Below are 19,257 nucleotides of genomic sequence, written 5' to 3'. Positions count from 1 at the left end.
ACCCCTTTACACTTTTCACCCGAATCAGTCTACTGAGGATGTGGCAAAAAAGAAGTTCAGAATACAGGACTGCTATCAGAGGGCAAGACTCAGAGAGCCCTGGGCAGCTAAGGGAAATAGTAGGAATAAAAGAGAGTCTGCCTCCTTTGCAGGAGAATCCATTTTGCCTCTCTTACTATAAGAGATGTCTTTACAACTCCTTCCCTAAAAAAGCAGGAATAAGAATTAAACAGATTAAGAGACCCTCAGAGCAGGTAGCCGAGGTAGACAGGAAAAAAAAAGAAATCCTAGATCCATAGGGACGCAGCAGCAAAAGCTTGTAAACTCCTGTGGAGAGAAACTTACTCTACACCTGGGCAACTTCTTGGTTCAGAGTATTCCGGACCTGCTTCCCAACTGCTCCCCGGCCTAAAGCAAAAAGCACCACCATTCTGAGTCATATGACCTGATTTTAAAATATTTTATTACATAATCTTTTCATGGCACCATCAGGAGTAACAGAAAACGTTATTCCCAGTTCCTAACCACATCCTGAAAAATATACATTTGTATTTATATATTTATATCAATACTCCACCCCTATTCCCTAACTCCACCACCTAGTGTAGGTCTTTTGCTTAAAGCAAGAAACTATTCTCTCAGGTAAGAAAATATATATGGAAGCTAAATGAAGTAATGGTTAGAATGGGGACGGGTTGGTCGTGGGGGCGGGGAGGAAGGGGTAAAGTCCAGGCTAGGCAGGATGCATCACTGGAGTCCAGCAGAGGTGGAGGACAGTGTATAAAAAGGCAGCGTCAGGCAGGTGGGTTCTGGTATCCTTGGTCCATTAGGAGATGGCCTTTGCCTCAGGAAGGAAGGCTTCCCAGTACTTTGCCAGCTGCAAAGAAGTGGGGACAGTAAGCAAGTGCCCCACCGAGTGACAGCCTGAGCCTAGGAGGGGAGCAAGCACTGTGCCTTAGCACAGTCCCCCAGACGCCTTAGCCACCTAAAGGGAGGCTGGAGCTGAGGCCAAGCTGAGGAAATGGCTAGGCTGAGTAGACCTTGGGACAGATTGGCCAGCAAGCCACCCTGCCCTTACCGGTCTCTAGACTGAGAGGAAGCATCAAGTGCAAGGGAAATTGCTAAAGACAGTCCTGCTTCTGCCCTGGAGGAAGTACCCCTGTGGGGGCCACAGCTTTGCCCAGCTCAGTTAGCTCCTCATAGTGGGGCCCCACTGTTCACCACACTGACTGGGGCCTCAGCCTTAAGAGGGTTAGGTGGTACCACGGGGTTGTAGGGAGATTTGGGGTTTGTCCTTAAAAACTAACTTCTTGTAGGATTTGGGCAATCCTGCTTAGCCAAAGACCCTATTAGATGCTCCATGTTAGAACAACAGGGCCAGCCCATCCCATCCTGTTACCAAAGCCCAAAGTAGGCAGCTGGCCTCTGGAGCGGGCACAGAGGAGGATGAATAACTTACATACCTGCTGCTGTGAATATAGGAGTGTCTCAAGGTACTTGATCACATGGTTTTTGAAGTCCTTGGATTTCTCTTTCTATAGGAGACAGGATTCTAGAGTGATCATCCAGACAGTTGCTCCTACCCCTCTTGATGGGGTGGTGTTTATTACTGATCAAGGCCAAACACAACCCCAGAAACTATAGCCAGCAGCTGGAATAGCTAAAATTTCCAGTCAAACAGCTTCTGCCAAGGCCTTGCAAAGCCTTCTTCATGGTGGGCAGGGGTTGGGGGATGAAGGAAGAGAGGAGAAAGGAAAGGGGACCAGAGGACATAGGACAGCCGCAAGCCTTGTTTTGTGTCTAACTGCCTGGTCCAGCAACATAGGACACCTGCTTTGCCTCAGAACACAAATGTGAACACACATACACACACACACACACACACACAGGCCACGCCTGTTCACAACTACCACCAAGTCACCAGCACTTCCATCTGTCTCCCTACTCAATAGACATGAACAAAACCAACACTACCACTAAACCAGGCACTGTACACTTGTGAGGAGTAGGATGTTCTATCTCACCTCAAACCGTATCACTTCTTTTCGGACCACAGTTGAAATCCTTTCAAAGTCCCTTTCATACTGAGTCACCCGAGACTCCCACTGGGAAGAAAGGGGAAAGAAAGGATCACTTAATATCATGACACCATTACAGAGTCTTTACCTCTGAACAGCAATTCTACATATGAGACCTGAATTGGTCATTATGTCTGTCTCTCTGGGTAAGACTAGAAACCATATGGGATTGAGTGTGTAAGGCCATCTGGCTGGAAAAGAGGTACTGTGTACCCCAGGCCAGGCCTGATCTCTAAGAAAGTTCTGGCACTCCATAGCCTCTGGTTTAGGCACCCACCAGCAGAGCTGGGCGTTCCAGAGAACTGAATTTAGTTCTCACCAGAGGGGCATATCTGAATCACCTTGGAGTTTTTTGAAGACCCACCCAGGACTCTTCCTGCAGAGATTCTGATTTGACAAGTGTGGGGGGAATGGGAAAAGAGCAAGCCTGGACTCCTCAGAGGCTTCCCCAGCAGCCAGCGTCCTTTAGACTCAAAATAGCTCTCTTGCCTGCTGTGGGGTTTCAAGCATCGGGGTGGGGGTGGGGGGGATGGGACCTGGGCTCATTCAGGAGCCAGCCGAATACCCCCACTGGTCTGCCATGGGAGGCCTTACCTCTAAGATCTCGTCCTTGGCCTGCTGCAGTTTGTCAGGCTTGTTGGCCCAAAGCAGCCGAGCCTCAGCCTCCCGCTTCTTCTGCAGCGTAGCTTGAGCATCCTGCCAGCGCTGCCAGGTCTTCATGCGCTGGTCGAAGGCAGCCTGTGGGGGGTGGGGGGTGGGGGGTTGGGGAAGAGCACAACCAGCCCTTCAGGAGCTCCACTGGCTCTGCCGGGGGCAGGGTGGGGGGAGGGGGACTCTCTCCCAGCAGCTGTGCTAGAGAAGGGCAGATTCTGCAGCCACATGTTAGTGCCCAGCTGGAAGCTTAACATCAAAATGCACAAGCTCGGGTAAGACTCCTCTCCAAGCCTCCCGGAGGCCAGTGCCATGCTGCTTCATGCTATTCCCAAGGCTGGGTGGCTGGGAGCATGGTAGGTGGCCTGATGCCAATGCCCAGGACTATGGCTTCCGAACTGCCTCCCTCAGGTTAGTCCATGGGTCTCCACACTTTTCCTGAGCTCCTGCCATGTGCCAGGAACTAAGAAGACAGTGGGGAATGAAACATGTGGTTCTGCTTTTACTGGAGCTTATAATCTAATAGAAAAGGCTGACATTATAATAAAAATTACCAATAATTATAGGTATGCAGAGTACAGAGAAAACAAACAGAGGACCTATAACAAAATAACAGAACTGGAGACCTAGCTTAGCCTGGAAGATTATACCAGGGCAGGCCAATCTAAAGAAGCAACCTTTAAATTAACATCAAATAGTATACAGGGTTAGCTTAACAGATCTCTAAATAAATACTTGAAGCTACCATGGGACACACGGCTTCCATCTCATCTATACATTCAACTGTGGAAGGCTAGCAAGGCTCACAAGAAGCTCCCCAAGGGGGCGCCTGGGTGGCTCAGTCGTTAAGCATCTGCCTTCAGCTTGGGTCATGATCCCAGGGTCCTGGGATCGAGCCCCGCGTCGGGCTCCCTGCTTGGCGGGCGGGCGGGAAGCCTGCTTCTCCCTCTCTCGCTCCCCCTGCTTGTGTTCCCTCTCACTGTGTCTCTCTCTGTCATATAAATAAATAAAATCTTAAAAAAAAAAAAAAAGAAGAAGAAGCTCCCCAAGGTCCACTTGCTGGTTTGCCCTAATTCTAGTCCCTTGATCACATTTCCAGAGGAGAGTTGTTGGCCTAGCCACACCATCCACCACACCCACTGGCTCAGTAGGCTTCAAGAGGTGGCCTGGATGAGAGATCTGTACCTGGGGCCAGCCTCCCAGCCCTGTTCCATTTGCTCTCCTTTGCTGCAGAAGTTCCCTGGATGTTTTCTAGGTCTCCTTAGTGCAGGCCTTTGCTAAAGTTTAAACCTTAGGGATTGAAATGCCACCACATTCACCTTTCCCAGCACTGACTGTCACTTGTACTCACTTGCAATTTCCTAGCAGCTCAATGTCAAAGGACAGGTAAAGGGTAACTTCGTATCCACGTAAGACTCAAGCCTAACCCTCTGGGTTAAGAGCGGTGCAGCTCCAGATTCAGGGAATAGCAGAAAAGAAGTATTTGCTCATTTCCTCAAATCCTTCTGCCAGCTCATGATTATGAGGGCAGGTGAAGGGTCTCTGAGAGAAGCCCAGCTCGTAGTTCTGCGCACAGGCATGCTGCCCCAGCCCTTGCACGGAGCTCTAGGCTGGACCACTCTCACCGCTGTCCACAGGGGCTCACCCAGCCTGGGAGGGGGGTCACATCCAAGAGTTGTGCTCTCCTGAGACTCCAAACAATGCCCCCCTCTGAAAACTTCCCCAGAGAGGGCCCTTCCCTGATGTGGCGCTCCAGTCTTTGTAGTCTGACCAGTTCTACGAATTCCAAAGCAGGTTATTTTTCCAGCCTCTTATCTGTCTGTAGTTAGCAGCAAACCAAACAGCTGAGGGAGAGGACAATGAGCAACCTCACAGGCTATACTGAGCAACTCTACCATAGAGGAAATGAGAGCCCTGGGAGCAGCTCGGGTCTCGACAACACAGGAGCTCCCTGGTGGGGGAGATGCTGGAGATGGGGAGTGAGGTTGGCTCTGCTCCAACTCAGGAGGCTCATCCTGGTCCCAAGCTGGTTCAGTGGCAGACTGAGGCCTTATAAGGCAGGTGCCAGGATCCCTCTTGGCTCTTTCCTCTATCGCAGGGAGGCCGTTCAAGAGCTAATACCACTGTCCAGTGAAGCCTCCTTGGCCGCTCTAAAAGGTCACGGGAAACCAGACTGCCCTGGTTACCAGGAGAACAGGTGAGGTGCCTGACCTGAGAGGCAGGCCGCAGTGTTGTTACCAGTGTGGTCAGCACAGCAAAGGACTCTGGTGACAAGCTCTCTCAGCCCCCTGGCCACACTCCTCCATGCAACTCCAAGCCGGTTCCATGTAGTTACCTGACTGGCCACATTAGAGGGACAAGTGGAAGCCAGCAAGAGCTCTTACCAGGGCACAGCCGCCGCTTACTGTTAAGGAGGCAAAGACCAAAGGACTGAGGAAGTCACTGCTCCAGGGGGCCAAGACAGCAGGTCTGTAATTCGCCTCGTTTGAAGAAAGGAGCACTGTCCAGCTTTAACACAAGGAGGGGCCTACTTGGAAATTCAAGAGTAGTCTTTTCTCTAAATGCATTTTAAAAACTGGCTGTAGGCCTCAAAATGACTCTGTGATAACTAGCTAACAGTTAAATGGATTTTTTGGTTCACAAGATACCTTCTCTCTAGTAGAAAAAAGCTACACCTATTTTCAGCTATAATGGATGGAAGTTTCTTGGGAAGGGGAAAAGCAAAAGAAAGACAAATTAAATCAAGGGGAAGGGGGAGAATGAGGAAAGGAAACAGAAGCTTACTCGGACTATGGCCAGGAGACGAATGTAGTCACTCAGGAGCTCAGCAAGGAGGAAGAAGTCATTGTTGGCCTGTTCCTGGTGGAGTTGCTCAATTTTTTCTTCCACCTCAGCCAGCTGGGAGAGTGCCCGTGACAATGCTGTGTTGTCCTCAGAGCTCCCAAGCATGGCTAGACTCTTTGCAAACTGGGCTGTGTTCAGCGCTAGCTCTGGAAGAAGACAGCAGAGGCCTCTGATCTCACAAGGAAAAGGGACAAGTCAGCTGGTACTGCATGGCATGCCTTAGCAAAGCTGCCCTCTGCATATCTAACGACGGGGGGCTCTGCAACCCAGCCCCTTACACCACGGCCGTCTGTACTTAAGAGAGTGAGGGGAGTGCAGTGCGGTCACATGAGCAGGAAGAGGCACCTGCTGGCCTAAGTTTCACTAGGTTGAGGCCTACCTGGAAGAAGCAGCTCCAATATTCCTGGAGAACTAGGGGCCAGTTAATACAAATAGGCCAAAGGAATGATTCTAATTTTTATGTTAAAGCTCACTGTTAGTAGTCTGTTCGCATGAGAGAGAGTGAATGTATGTGCACAATGCATAGTCTTACATGTTCTAGAGCAGGACAAACGTTTTCTGTGAAGGGCCAGATGACTGAACCTTTATGGACCACATATGGTCTCACTTTATGTCTTTTTTCACTCTTCACTTTAAAAATGTAAAAACCATTCCTAGCTCGTAGCAATAGACTGAGGGCCAGATGTGGCCCATGGGCTAGACCCTATTTTGCCGACCCTTACACTGCCTTCAATTCTAACGGTTTTCTGCCTGTTTCGATTTCTGATTATACCATGTTTAAGGCAGAGAAGGAAAGCATTCAAACTTGGCAAATTTCAGTAGCGCTTAGGCAAAGGTTAGGAGACACACATGGTTTCCATGAATTTAGATATTGCCCATTTGATCATGTAGCTGAAGTATGTGACATCACTTCGGATATAAGCCACCAATTCAAATTATACCAACTTAAGTCCAAGTTCTAGGTGAGGCTGTACGTGGTATGGTTTCCCTGAACCCTTCCCAGGTAGAGTACAATGTTCACAGTGGCTGAGGCAGGAGGTGCAGGGCATGCCTTTTTGATGAGAACATCAAGGACGAGGTGGGCTGAGAATTTCAATTTGAATGGCTGATAGGCTTGGGAACAGGATGCCCTCCCATCTCCAGCTCACTGGAGACATCGATTTCCCCCAGCTCCAAGTGCATTTCCGAGGTTGTTACCTTTCCTATGGTTGACTAGAGTTTCTACAACAGCATGCAGTTTCCGTAAGCGCTGCTCTTCACACTCTACCTCCTGGAGCTTCTCCTCAAACCACTGAAACACACAAGCCCAGATCTTTAATGGAGGGGACTCATATAGGTGTCCAGCACAGCATTTCCTTAGCAGTTTTTTAACAAAGGGACTGAGTTCTCTTAAAAGGAAAGTCTCTGAGAAATTCAGGACTCCTCAGGGCTTCTGACCCATAAGACTGAGGGAGCAGGGGAAGCTGAGAGGCCCAGGGCTACTCACAATGTCTGATTCATTCATCTTGATGGTCATTTTACTGACGGCATCTGTGGCTTTGTTGAACATCTTGAGGAGACCAGCGCCACTCAATGTCTGGGTACCCACGGCGCGCGGCAGCTACAAGACCAAGAAGGCGGGATGGCATGTTATCTGCTGCCCCTATTTTAGGTTCAGAAGAATTAGTATCCATCAGATAGTATGCCCAAAACTTGCAAAAAAATCATTTGAACTGTAGATTGTTGTTTTCAAAGGCAGTTAGACACATCTGTAACTAGCATGTAGAGAAAGGAAAAAAAATCAAAGTACTATGTTAAACAGAATTAGCAAAATTTTCAGCTTTTGATATAGTGTGCAGAAAGAAATGAGAATAGGATTGTTATGTGGCCAGGTGACCTCGTGTTGAGACTGTCTGCCATCCCAGCATGAACTCCTAAATATCAAACATGCTTTTGTTAAAAGACCCTTTGGATTAGCATACTCTGCACACAGCTGGATGTAAGGTCTTGAGAAGCTTTGAAGCTGTGCTGTGATTCCATTTGGATTTTCCTCAGTGAACAAAGGTCTAAGGACAGGAGCATTATTTGTTCAGATTGAGGTTACTTTTGGTTGGTTCAGTCTTACCACTACTTTCCTAAGGTATGGAAGGGATGGTAAAGAATCTACAGTAATTATAGTATACCATGCTGAAAAATTAGATTTTGGTGCTCAGGACTGTTAGGGCAGTAGTTTTCAATTTGGGGCCATTTTGCCCCCTAGGGCACATCTGGCCATGGCTGGAGATAATTTTGGTTGTTCAAACTGGGGAGGGGTGCTACTGGCATCTAGTGGATAGAAGCCAGGGATGCTGCTAAACCTACAATGCACAGGGCAGCTCTCTAGAACAAAGAATGATCCAGCCCAAACTGTCAAAAGTGCTGTTGTAGACAAACCCTGTTTTAGGGGTATGAAGTGGGGATCAGGGACTAAAAAAGAAAAATGGATACAGGATTCCCAGAGGAATGAAAAGATTTCTGCATAAGGTAAAGAAACTGTAATTAAAAAATTTCATTTTGGGGGGGGAAAAACCCCATATATATTTAGTACCATTTTCTTCATGAGAGTAATGCATACTATATGTAAATAAAAATTTAAAAGTAAAAACAAAATGAAAAACCAAATACAAAATGATAGTCCTGGGCGCCTGGGTGGCTCAGTCGTTAAGCGTCTGCCTTCGGCTCAGGTCATGATCCCAGGGTCCTGGGATTGAGTCCCACATCGGGCTCCCTGCTCGGCGGGAAGCCTACTTCTCCCTCTCCCACTCCCCCTGCTTGTGTTCCTGCTCTCGCTGTGTCTCTCTCTGTCAAATAAATAAATAAAATCTTTAAAAAAAAAAATGATAAGTCCTACCCTGTCACTTACTTCCTTCTAGTTTTTTTGGTATGAGATACAACACTGTTTTATTCCAGTGTTTCTTTTGATTCTTAACGACTAACATGTTCCCATAGCTCTATATACATGCGGTTTCAAGTTTCACTTTTTATAAATTTTCTTTTTTTTTTAAAGTAAGCTCTACACCCAACGTGGGGCTCAAATTCATGATCCTGAGATCAAGAGTCACATGCTCTACCAACTAAGCCAGCCAGGCACCCCATGTAATTCTTTTAATGTATATTTCCAATGAATATATATAAATACTTCTGTATACTTTCTGTTCATGATAAGAATAAAGTACTTGTCGTATTGGTATATTTCACTTACTTCTTCAATTGTTAGTAATTGGGCCATCTCCAATTTTTCACAATCATGAATAGTCTATGCATAGCCTGTAAAAAAAGACTGTCTACTTGAATCAACACTTTTGCTCGTGGCAGTTCAGTGGTCTGTAGTAACTGGTTTTGAACCAACGCCCCTCAGCTCCTGGCATAAAATAAGCATTCAATTTGAGCCAAGTAGTAACTTATGAAAGACATGAAAAGGACTTGCCAAACAGATCGTTGTGTTGTTCCAGTAAGACAAAACTAGGCTGCAGTTTGACCTCTAAAACCAGTTGCTTTCGACTACAGGCAGAAATTCTTTTATTTCAAAGGCTGAAAAATACCTGTCATTCTTGAGGGCTTACAAATTAGGATACAGTCTCGTACTAAGCTAAATGCATGTAAAGCGCTCAAATGTTTGTTGAATGAACTAGTTTCATTTCACTAGAGGCAGAGAGAATTATGAAATTCAGTTTGTATAATACTAACCTCTTCTTTTTCCAAGAACTCCCTGACATCAGGGTCCTGTAACATGGTAGGATGATTCACAATCCTCTGAAGGTACCTACAAGGTATAAGCAGTTATCTGGCTAGTCAACCTGGCCTCACAAGGTTTTGGCTGTCATACAGTGTAGGCAAGGGTACAATGTCTTCCATTACTTTTAAGATGTCCTCAGATAAGGCACTTAAGTGTGACTCTGCTTAAAAGCACATTCAAATTCATGTTCTTCACTTTTCTAAAAAGGGAAGAAAAATAACTGCTCTGAAAGAGACCTCGGAGCCATTCATATTTGACTGTCCAAGGGAATATCCTTGTCTGCTCACTCAGGATGAGGAAAGAAAAGATGGTCTGTTCCTAAGGTGGGAAGGTCAGAGACTTAGGAAAGGTTAAAGAGCTTATAGAGGTGTGAATCTTTAATTCAGTCAAGTCTCATCTCTACTAAGTTCAGTGAATGTTTCATGATTATGTCTCAGTTTCAGCTTCTCACCTATTCTTATGTCATTCAATGGCCCTTACCTTTCTAGAGCGGCCCTCCGTTTTTCAAGAAATTCTGCAGAAGAAGAATCTTCCTTCCCAACTTTTACTTTTGTCATTCCTGGAATGGAGTTTGAATAGTAAAACTAACTAACTAAATCATCATGAATTAAAAAAACAAAAACAATAAAGAACTAACTAAATCATCATGAATTAAAAAAACAAAAACAAAAAAACCACAAGAAGAAAGGCAAGGAGAACAGCATTACAAAAAACAACCAAAGGCCACTTCTACACTTCTATGTCATGAGGAGGCATGAACAAAAGGTTCTTTACATGACAGTCATATTTTGAACTAGTCTCAAAGTGCTGAAGGTTCTAAACTCTGGGAGTTGCAGAACATTATACATTTTCTAAAAGGGGGCCATAGGACTCTGAGTATAGATTAATAAACATCAACTAATTAGGCAATGAGAAGGTTCCTCAGCCCCCCCACCCCAATCCCCCACCAACTTATTACATTTCAGCCTGGAGGAAATAGGAATCATTTAAGACTCCTGATACCAATACAAACATGAACACAACACACACACACACACACACACAGAGCTGTGAAAGCTCAAAGCAGAGCTTCCTACTGCACCTGAGGAAAGAGTACATGTCAAAACATGCTATTTCTCTCTAATTTATAGGAAAACGTTGGAAATATCTCTTCCCTAACCATAAGATTCCACACTGTTAACAGTAGTCTCATATACTAATTAGAAAGTATATTGCAGAAAAAATGCAAAGGAAAAAAATCCAAGTAGAATAGAGACCACACAACTTACCTATTAGGCTTTTCTCAGGTGGAGGAGGGACAATAAAGCCATTCTGAGAATGTTTCTCTGAAAGCTTCTCATAAAGACCCAGAAAATCACTAAATCTTCTTTTCACTGCAAACTGTTTACTCCTGAACATTGGTAAGCTCGTCTTGGGGACAGAAAAAACACAAGGCAATTTCATTTCAAATAGAAGATGAGTATCTTTAAAGTCATCTGGCTGATGTGAACGGAATCTACTTCCCAGATCCCTGTCCTTCAGCCACCTGGCAAATAACTTTCTCCAAGGCTGAGATTCTTAAACTTTTTGAACTTCAGTCCCCTCTGGCTGTCTGGGAGTCTACAGAGCCCTTCTCAGAATAATGATTTTAAATGCATAACATAAAATGTACAGGACTATAAAGGCAACTAATTAAATTCAAATCCAGTTCTACTTCCAGGTTAAGAACCTTTTCTCTAAAAGGAAACAGATGTTGAAGTCTAAAGTGGAAATCTGTGGTCATCTATAACCCATTCATCTTGCACTGCTTTATTAAGGGTATTCGCTGCTGGAATTAAAGCAGCAAAACTAAAGACTAAAGGGGGAGGATCAGGTGAAATGTCCACACTGTAGACATTTTAACCTCTTAAGTGTCACTGAATCTAGATCTCACAGGTGGCAGGCCACTTAGTAGTAGTGAGACAATATAAAGGAGACTTCTAGTAAAAAAGACTAGGCCTACATCATAATGACAGATCATTTAATACTCACCAGGTAGGCAAAATTTAAGGAGGCTGTCCTTGCCAATTGTTGGCGAAGAAGTATATCAAGGAAAACTTTTACACTTGCCAATGGGAGTATAAACTGTTACAAAGACTTTTAAAAAAGTTTGTATTCCAAAAACAAAAACGGAAGTTTGTATTCCCTTTCCTCAACATTCGCTCTATCTATAACCCAGGGGAACTACTGGTTATACACCCTAGAGAAACTCTTCTTTGTGTTTACTAGGAGACATGTGCAAGAAAGGTCATGGTTTATAATTACAAAAACTGGAAACATGCCGAATATTCACAATAGGAAAATGGATAAATATATTATGCTATAATCACACAATGGACTAACTACAGCTACACACAACATGGATGGGTCTGAGAAACAATGCTAGTAAAGAAAGCACTATTTTCAGCATGATGCTGTTTTTATGAAACTTAAGAACAAAGCAAAACAGTATATTGTTTAGAGATACATATGTGAAGACTCTGTATAAAGGAAATGAGAGACTCAGGAGAGTGGTTGCCCTGAAGGTGTGAGGCAGGGGATATGACAGGGAGAAACACGCAGGTGGATTCAATGGTACTCATCTTAAGACTGGTGGCAGGTTCGGGCCTTCATTTTTTATGCTTCATAACCTGCATACAACATTGTGTAAGTTTTGTATGCATTAATGTTATATAAAAAAGGAAGACCAGACCCGAGGGGTGGAAGTAGGGAAAGTATTAAAAGAAGCTCCACACAGGAAACCTCGTAAGAACTGAGGATTTTTAAACAGGTGATATAGTTTGGGACAATCCACCAAACTAGTTCTAAGCCACAAAGGTCCTAAGAGGGATGGGAATATAGCAGATATACCACATGTCTTAATAAAACTTACAAAGTTTCACACTGAAGTGTTAGCTCTCTGGAAGAAAAGTGGAAAGGCTCAGATGAGATTACCAAAGGAATGCAGGCTTGCTCCATCTTGAGTAAACTTGAAGGAGGATGTTGGCAAAGAAACTAAAGAAATACCCAGAAATAATCTGAATGATGACCTTCTTGGTATAAACACCCAAGTCTATTAAGCTGGTCACCAGTAGGTCACTTGGACTCACCTGTGTTGTAACTTTGTAGGCTACATAGGCATTCATACCATCCCCTGTGGGAGAACAAGAAAGCACAAGAGGATTATTCTGCAAACCAAAGCAATGCTGATCTTGCTCACATTTAACCAGGAATCATAAGCCACAGGAGCCCTGGATAAGAAGGGATACTTGTTTCATCTCCAAGCTTTATATACTATCCTACAATCTCCTACTTTGCCTTAGGGTCTCTGTGTCACATATCATGTCCCCACAGATGCTGGCAGGGCCCCAGGTTGAGACAGACAAGAGAGTCAGCCCCCTGTTCCAAGGCCAGGCTCCATTTATACCCTCCACAAAGCAGCACTGGATACTGACAATCCATCGGTTGTTACCATGCCAATATTTGGGCTGGTTATACACATCTGTCTAAAACCAAACAATTCTCTTGCTGTATAAAGCAGGAGGAGGAGAAGGAAGCAACTGATGTAAAAGGAAACAAGCAGTTCTACCCTAAGCTAGCTCTGGGCTCGGTTTGCTCTTTCAGAAATACTGTCACGGACCCCTCCATTGGTGCTGGGGGACACTGACCTCTCTCATCTAGCATGTTCACACAGAGCAAAGGGCCTGGCAGGAAGACGCTCTGGCTGCCTGATGTCACACAAATCTCTTTCCTGGAGAAATTATTTTTCTGAAAAAGCCTTTGACTGTTAAATAATTTGGGATTCAAGCAATTGTTTTTCTCTGCGGTAGTGTCCTGACCTAGACCACTTAGGGACATAAAGGCACCATTGACTCCCTGAGCAGGGAAAAGACATACAATGGACTCAGACAAAGCTCCAGTGCTAGAATCTGGTGTTTGGGGTTGGTTTTGTCCCCTTCTTCCCAACCCCTCGATTCCTTCCGGAACCACACCAAACAGGAAAACCTAGGTCAATAATTACTAGCTGCTTAAGTTTCTGAACTGGTCCTGGGAGAGGGCCCAGGGGAAGAAGGTAGAGTACAAGATCAGCAGGGTCCCATACTGCAACTTGGTTTCAATGACATGGCTAGGAATGCCTGCTTTTATAAAGTACACAGACAAGTTGGAGATTATAATAAAGGGCTTGTCTTCTCTACCTCTCTAATCCTACCAAAAGGGTGTATATGAAACAGAAATCATAAGCTAAACTTAGAAATTACTGTATATCAATTACCACTGTTAGTTCTCTTCTAAACCACTTATGCTACATTGCCTAACACTACTAAGAATGTTTACCACTGTAAAAGGAAAAAAAAAATCTAAATTTACTTTATAGAAGAAGTATTCAAAATTTCATTCACAGGTCATAGTCAAATTTCCAAAAGGTCAATCCCATAATTTAGTGCCTACAATTAAGGAAAGCCTAAGTGCAAACATACATAAAACGTAAGAGCATAGCACGATCTTCAGTTTGCCAGCGTATCAGCTGCTTTTACTGAGGCAATGAGAAAAAACATACCTGCATGTACATACAGAGTTCATAAAATATGGAAATGGGCTAGTAATACAGCAGTATTAAATCTATGTTAATTTCCTAAATAATTTCAGAAAGTTGAAGATGGCATATACACATTACCAAAGCTCTAAAAAGCACATCCTGGTAGAAGTGGGATTCTAATTAATTAATTAGATTCTAATTAATTTTTAAAAAAGATTTCTTTACTTATTTTAGAGAGAGAGAGAACACGTGCGCCTGAGTGGGAGGGGCAGAGGGAGAGAGAATGAAGCAGACTCCGTGCCGATGGAAGCTGGGCTCGATCTCACAACCCTGAGATCACCACCTGAGCTGAAACCAGGAGTTGGCCACTTAACCAACTGCACCACCCAGGCACCCCAATTAATTAATTAATGTTTTTAAGATTTTATTTTTAAATAATCTCTATACCCAATGTGGGGTTCTAACTCATGACCCCAAGATCAAGAGTTGTATGCTCTACCAACTGAGTCAGCCAGGTGCCCTGGATTCTTATTTAGATTGTGTATAGGAATGAGAAGCACATGATGAATAAACAGCCCACACAAACAGAAGGTGTTGTTACAAAGATCAAGGTTTTTTTTGTTTGTTTTTTTTGTTTTTTTTTTAAGTAATCTCCATACCCAACGTGGGGCTCAAACTCATGACCCTGAGATTAAGAGTTGCAGGCACCACCAACTAAACCAGCCAGGTGCCCCAAGATCAGGTCTTGAATATGAATATGCTTTAAGGAGCTGGTTTCCTGGCATCAACATGACTAAGAATCTAGACTATGGTGCCAGGGAATGAAAGCTAATCACCTAAGTGATTTGTAGTTAAGTAAATCTGATCCATGGGATATTTAAATTACTGTTATGGGTTGAATTCTGTCCCCCTAAAAAAATATGTTGAAAGTCCTAACGTCCCAGTATCTCAGAATGTGACCTTACTTGGAAACAGGGTCTTTATAGAAGTAAAGTGAAAATGAGGTTGGAGGGAGTGGCCCCTAATTCAATGTGACTGGTATCCCTATAAAAAGAAATGTGGACAGAGATAGACACATATAGAGGGAAGACAATGTGAAGACACCCAGAGAGAATGCCATGTGACAATGAAGGCACAGATTGGAATGATACATCTATAGGCCAAGGAATGCCTGAGGCTCCCAGAAGCTAGGGGAGAGGCAAAGAACAATCTTCCCTAGTGCCTTCAAAGGGAGAACGGCCTTGCTGACACCATGATTTCAGACTTCTGGCCTTCAGAATTCTGAGCAAATATATTCCTGTTGTTTTGTTTTTGTTTTTTTTTTTAAAGATTTTATTTATTTATTTGAGAGAGAGAATGAGAGAGAGAGAGAGAGAGCAGGAGAGGGGGAGGGTCAGAGGGAGAAGCAGACTCCCTGCTGAGCAGGGAGCCCGATGCGGGACTCGATCCCGGGACTCCAGGATCATGACCTGAGCCGAAGGCAGTCGCTTAACCAACTGAGCCACCCAGGCACCCCTAAACATCATGATTTTTAAATATTAAAACAATTACTATTATTTACTTATAATTTTTCTTATTCTACCAAGGATTTAAAGTAGGTAATAACTAGCTTAAAAATCAATGTGCTTATAGAATATTTAAAATATTAGAGAGGCAAAAAAATAATCCTGCACATGTAATCCAAAGTACTGGTCCAGGCTCTACCATGGGCCATACTGTGACCCAACAGGAAAGCTGCATTTTACCTATTGGTCCTCTGTTTCCTCTACTATTGGATGAAGAAACTGTGTAAGATGCTCATAAACAGGGCACCTGGGTGGCTCAGTGGGTTAAGTGTCTGCCTTCAGCTCGGGTCATGGTCCCAGGGCTCCTGGGATCGAGTCCCGCATCGGCTCCCTGCTCAGCGAGGAGTCTGCTTCTTCCTCTCCCTTTGCCCCTCCCCCCCCTTCTTGTGCTCTCTCATGCTGCCTCTCTCTCTCAAATAATATTAAAAAAAAAAAAAAAAAAAAGATGCTCAAAAACATCCTACCAGTGCAACAGTCTAGGAAAAGTCAACCTCAACAGTTCAATGACAAACCATTTTGGCACAAAGTCTAGTTACACTTTATAAATTCCTCTTCCTAGTTCAGAACAGAAAAAGGGTTGGAAATTACATTTTCTTCTTAACCATATAAACACCATCCCTGTTTAGGAGGAAAAGCTCTGTAAAGCCTCTTCTTTCAGGGACTATATATAGAACAAGGAAAGTCGAGGCCTGTTACTCTCTGCTCACTAATAGCTTTTACAAGCTTAGAACATGGGAAGGCTATCCAGAAAATCCAAGTTCTGGCCAAAGTTAAGCATTGTGCTTTCTGAAAATCTAACTTCCCCCAAATATGACCAAAATTCAACCTGGGTCCTTTAGTCTTTACCTATCAAAGAGAGATGCAGACTTACATACTTCTTTAGGCTATCAAGTGATAAATGATACATAACAAGAATTCCAAACTTATTGGGGGAAAAACAAATTCAGTACTCTCAAATTTTAGAACATGTGTTTTAGGATGCTTAAATGGAATTTATGATTTCAAAAAAAGAGTAAAATGATCTTATCAACTCTATGGGAGAAAGCAATGTTTGGATTTTTAAAAAAGGATTCTGGGGCGCCTGGCTGGTTCAGTCAGTGGAATATGTAACTCTTCATCTCAGAGTTGTAGGTTTAAGCCCCACATTGGATATAGAGATTACTTCAAAATAAAATCTTTGGGGCCCCTGGGTGGCTCAGTTGGTTAAGAGACAGACTCTTGACTTCGGCTCAGGTCATGCTCTCAGGGTGGTGAGATTGAGCCCCATGTCGGGCTCTGCACTGGGCGTGGAGTCTGCTTAAGATACTCTCTCTCCTTTTCCCTCTGCCCCCCACCTCCCAGCTCGTGTTTGCTCTAAAAAAAAATAAATAAATAATAATAATAAATAAAAATAAAATAAAATCTTTTAAAAAGGATTCTAATAGTATTTAATGTCTCTGGTTTTTTTTTTCCCAAAAGCAAAGAAAAGCCTAATAAAGTACTAGGTAACTGCTATTTCTGGCCTTAGAAGCATAGCAAGGGGTATAATCTTACAGGAAAGATAATGACGAAGCACTTGATGTTGGCTAATTCAGCTCTCAAGATAACTGTGTAGAAATTAGCTAGCTATGCTTTCCTTGGCCATATCCTAACATTAGAAGGAGTCCCAAGTACACTCACCTATCTTTTCAGGATCAGTTATACCGACTGTCAAATCAAACTGGTCTTCATGTTCTTCTTCCTCTAGCTTTTAAAGAGAAGAAAAACCATGAGAGTTAATACACAAAAAAGGCTATTAATTTTACCCTGCACTTACTTTGTATCAATATAACAACGTCAAGCTATATCCTTCTATACATCAGTGTTCAGCTCTGTCCCTTCCCAACAATCCCAATGAATCAACTTTCACAATTTTAAGCCTGCTCAAAGGTCTTTGTTACATCTATTTGCTTAAAACCTTATTTTGATCATAATGCATAATTACTAGATTTTGCAAGACTTGCCTCTGTTGGTCTAAGGAGGGAATGAGAAAAGACTATACTCTTGAATATGGGAGCTGCAGACACTAAGTATCATTAGTGTTCATTGAAAGCCTCTGTGCTATCCTTTGGGTGACAGATACTCTGCCCAAGAAAGAGGTATTGGATTCTGGCTGTTCATTAACCATAAAGGTCTTCTTCAAGAGTCATAAATATTTTCTCAAGGTTCATACTCAACTGAACTTTAGACTGGCAGCAAAGTCCTAAAAATCCAAAAGAAACAAGACGAAAGGCACAAATTCTCACCTCTTCATAGCTTGGCTGGGACTTAGAAGAATTTATAGCTTCCTGTGGAGGAAGAGAAATGAGCGTTTTGGCCAGCACCTTCTTCTGATTATTCTGTGTGCTGTCCAGGGAGAGCTCCACTGTGGCATCTAAAAAAAAAGTTGATATTCTATAATGAAGATCAATAATCGGTCTTTGATGGCTAAGTTTCAGTTCTATAGGCTTAAGAGATAAAAACAATAGCAACCATTCTCAATACTTAACATGTTTTCAAACTGAGAGCAAGTGTTGAGAAATCTGACCCAAGTGAACAGAGTAAGAGAAAGAAATTTTTACATGGATACATTTTTTTTTTTTAAGATTTTATTTATTATTTGACAGAGAGAGAGCAAGAGAGAGCACAAGCAGGGGGAGCAACAGGCAGATGGAGAAGCGGGCTCCCTGCTCAGGGCTTGATCCCAGGACTCCGGGATGATGACCTGAGCTAAAGGCAGATGCTTATCCGACTGAGCCATCCAGGCACCCCGGGAAGCGTTCTTCTAGCAAAGGCTTGACGGAACAATCTCTCCCATTTCCAAATACAACTACTTGGCTATCCTCTCCTACCTAAAATTTAGGCAAGAACCAGGTATTAAGCAAAAAGACTACAAAGTCAGTGTACCAATTTATTTTACTCTTGGGACTATTCCTTTAAAATCTTATATAAACTATTTATTCCTATTACAATTGTTTGGAAAAGAAGAATAAGTTCAGCTAAAGGCAGGCATATTGATAGCAAAAAATGACATCAAAGGAAGTCAGGAAAACTGGTAAGCTAGAAAAAATAGACCCAACATACAAACACAGTAACACTTGGGAAAAGGCACTATTAGCCACGCCTGAGGATGGCAATGTTGTTTTAGCATGGTTTAATAACTGTTTACAATTATAGTTTTAGATCAGCTTGCAAAGATTTTTTTTTAAGATTTTATTTATTTATTTGACACAGAGAGAGAGAGAAAAGCACAAGCACAGGGAGGAGCAGAGGGAACGGGAGAAGCAGGCTCCCCACTGAGCAAGGAGCCCGATGCAGGACTCGATTCCAGGACCCTGGGATCATGACCTGAGCCGAAGGCAGATGCTTAACCATCTGAGCCACCCAGGCGCCCCAAAGATTATATCTGATACACGCTGTCCAAAGGGGATAAAAAGATGTTGTAATATCTGAAAATCTTTCTAATAAAAATAGTTTTAAGAAAATCATGCTTAAAAGCCACCTTTGTCTATCTGGGAAAATCTCAGTTGAGATATTTATGTTTTTGTTATTATAAAAATTGTTAATTTCTTTGTATTAAAAAAGATTATAGGGGTGCCTGGGTGGCTCATTAAGCGTCTGCCTTTGGCTCAGGTCATGATCCCAGGGTCCTGGAATGGAGCCCCACATTGGCCTCCCTGCTCTGCGGCAGGCCTGCTTCTCCCTCTCCCACTCCCCCTGCTTGTGTTCCCTCTCTTGTTGTGTCTCTCTCTGTCAAATAAATAAAATCTTAAAAAAAAAAAGAAGTTCAAAACTTAAACAGCAAAGATTTTGTTTTCTTCTTTAATAAACAAA

At 43.3% G+C, this 19,257-nt stretch overlaps 1 protein-coding gene across 3 annotated transcripts in view; it reads right to left on the bottom strand.

Moving 5' to 3' along the window:
- Positions 1 to 369: 369 nt before the first annotated feature.
- SNX1 (sorting nexin 1) overlaps positions 370 to 19,257 on the bottom strand; it is a 34,664-nt gene continuing 15,776 nt past the window's right edge. Inside the window, exons 3-15 of one of the 3 annotated variants that reach the window (XM_021694057.2) lie at positions 17,691 to 17,818; positions 17,086 to 17,152; positions 12,435 to 12,478; positions 10,596 to 10,737; positions 9,808 to 9,886; positions 9,279 to 9,354; positions 7,060 to 7,173; positions 6,771 to 6,864; positions 5,514 to 5,719; positions 2,673 to 2,816; positions 2,025 to 2,105; positions 1,464 to 1,535; positions 370 to 408 (exon numbers count right to left, since the gene is read on the bottom strand). In XM_021694057.2, coding sequence (XP_021549732.1) covers positions 370 to 408; positions 1,464 to 1,535; positions 2,025 to 2,105; positions 2,673 to 2,816; positions 5,514 to 5,719; positions 6,771 to 6,864; positions 7,060 to 7,173; positions 9,279 to 9,354; positions 9,808 to 9,886; positions 10,596 to 10,737; positions 12,435 to 12,478; positions 17,086 to 17,152; positions 17,691 to 17,818 — 1,286 coding nt within the window. Of the gene's footprint in view, positions 409 to 443; positions 878 to 1,463; positions 1,536 to 2,024; positions 2,106 to 2,672; positions 2,817 to 5,513; positions 5,720 to 6,770; positions 6,865 to 7,059; positions 7,174 to 9,278; positions 9,355 to 9,807; positions 9,887 to 10,595; positions 10,738 to 12,434; positions 12,479 to 17,085; positions 17,153 to 17,690; positions 17,819 to 19,257 lie in introns of those variants that run through there. The other 2 variants (XM_021694056.2, XM_044918348.1) reach the window with 2 other exon arrangements.

The sequence above is a fragment of the Neomonachus schauinslandi genome, chromosome 9, assembly GCF_002201575.2.
Source record: "Neomonachus schauinslandi chromosome 9, ASM220157v2, whole genome shotgun sequence".
NCBI lineage: Eukaryota > Metazoa > Chordata > Mammalia > Carnivora > Phocidae > Neomonachus > Neomonachus schauinslandi.
This window is presented reverse-complemented; position numbering and strand designations above follow the sequence as displayed.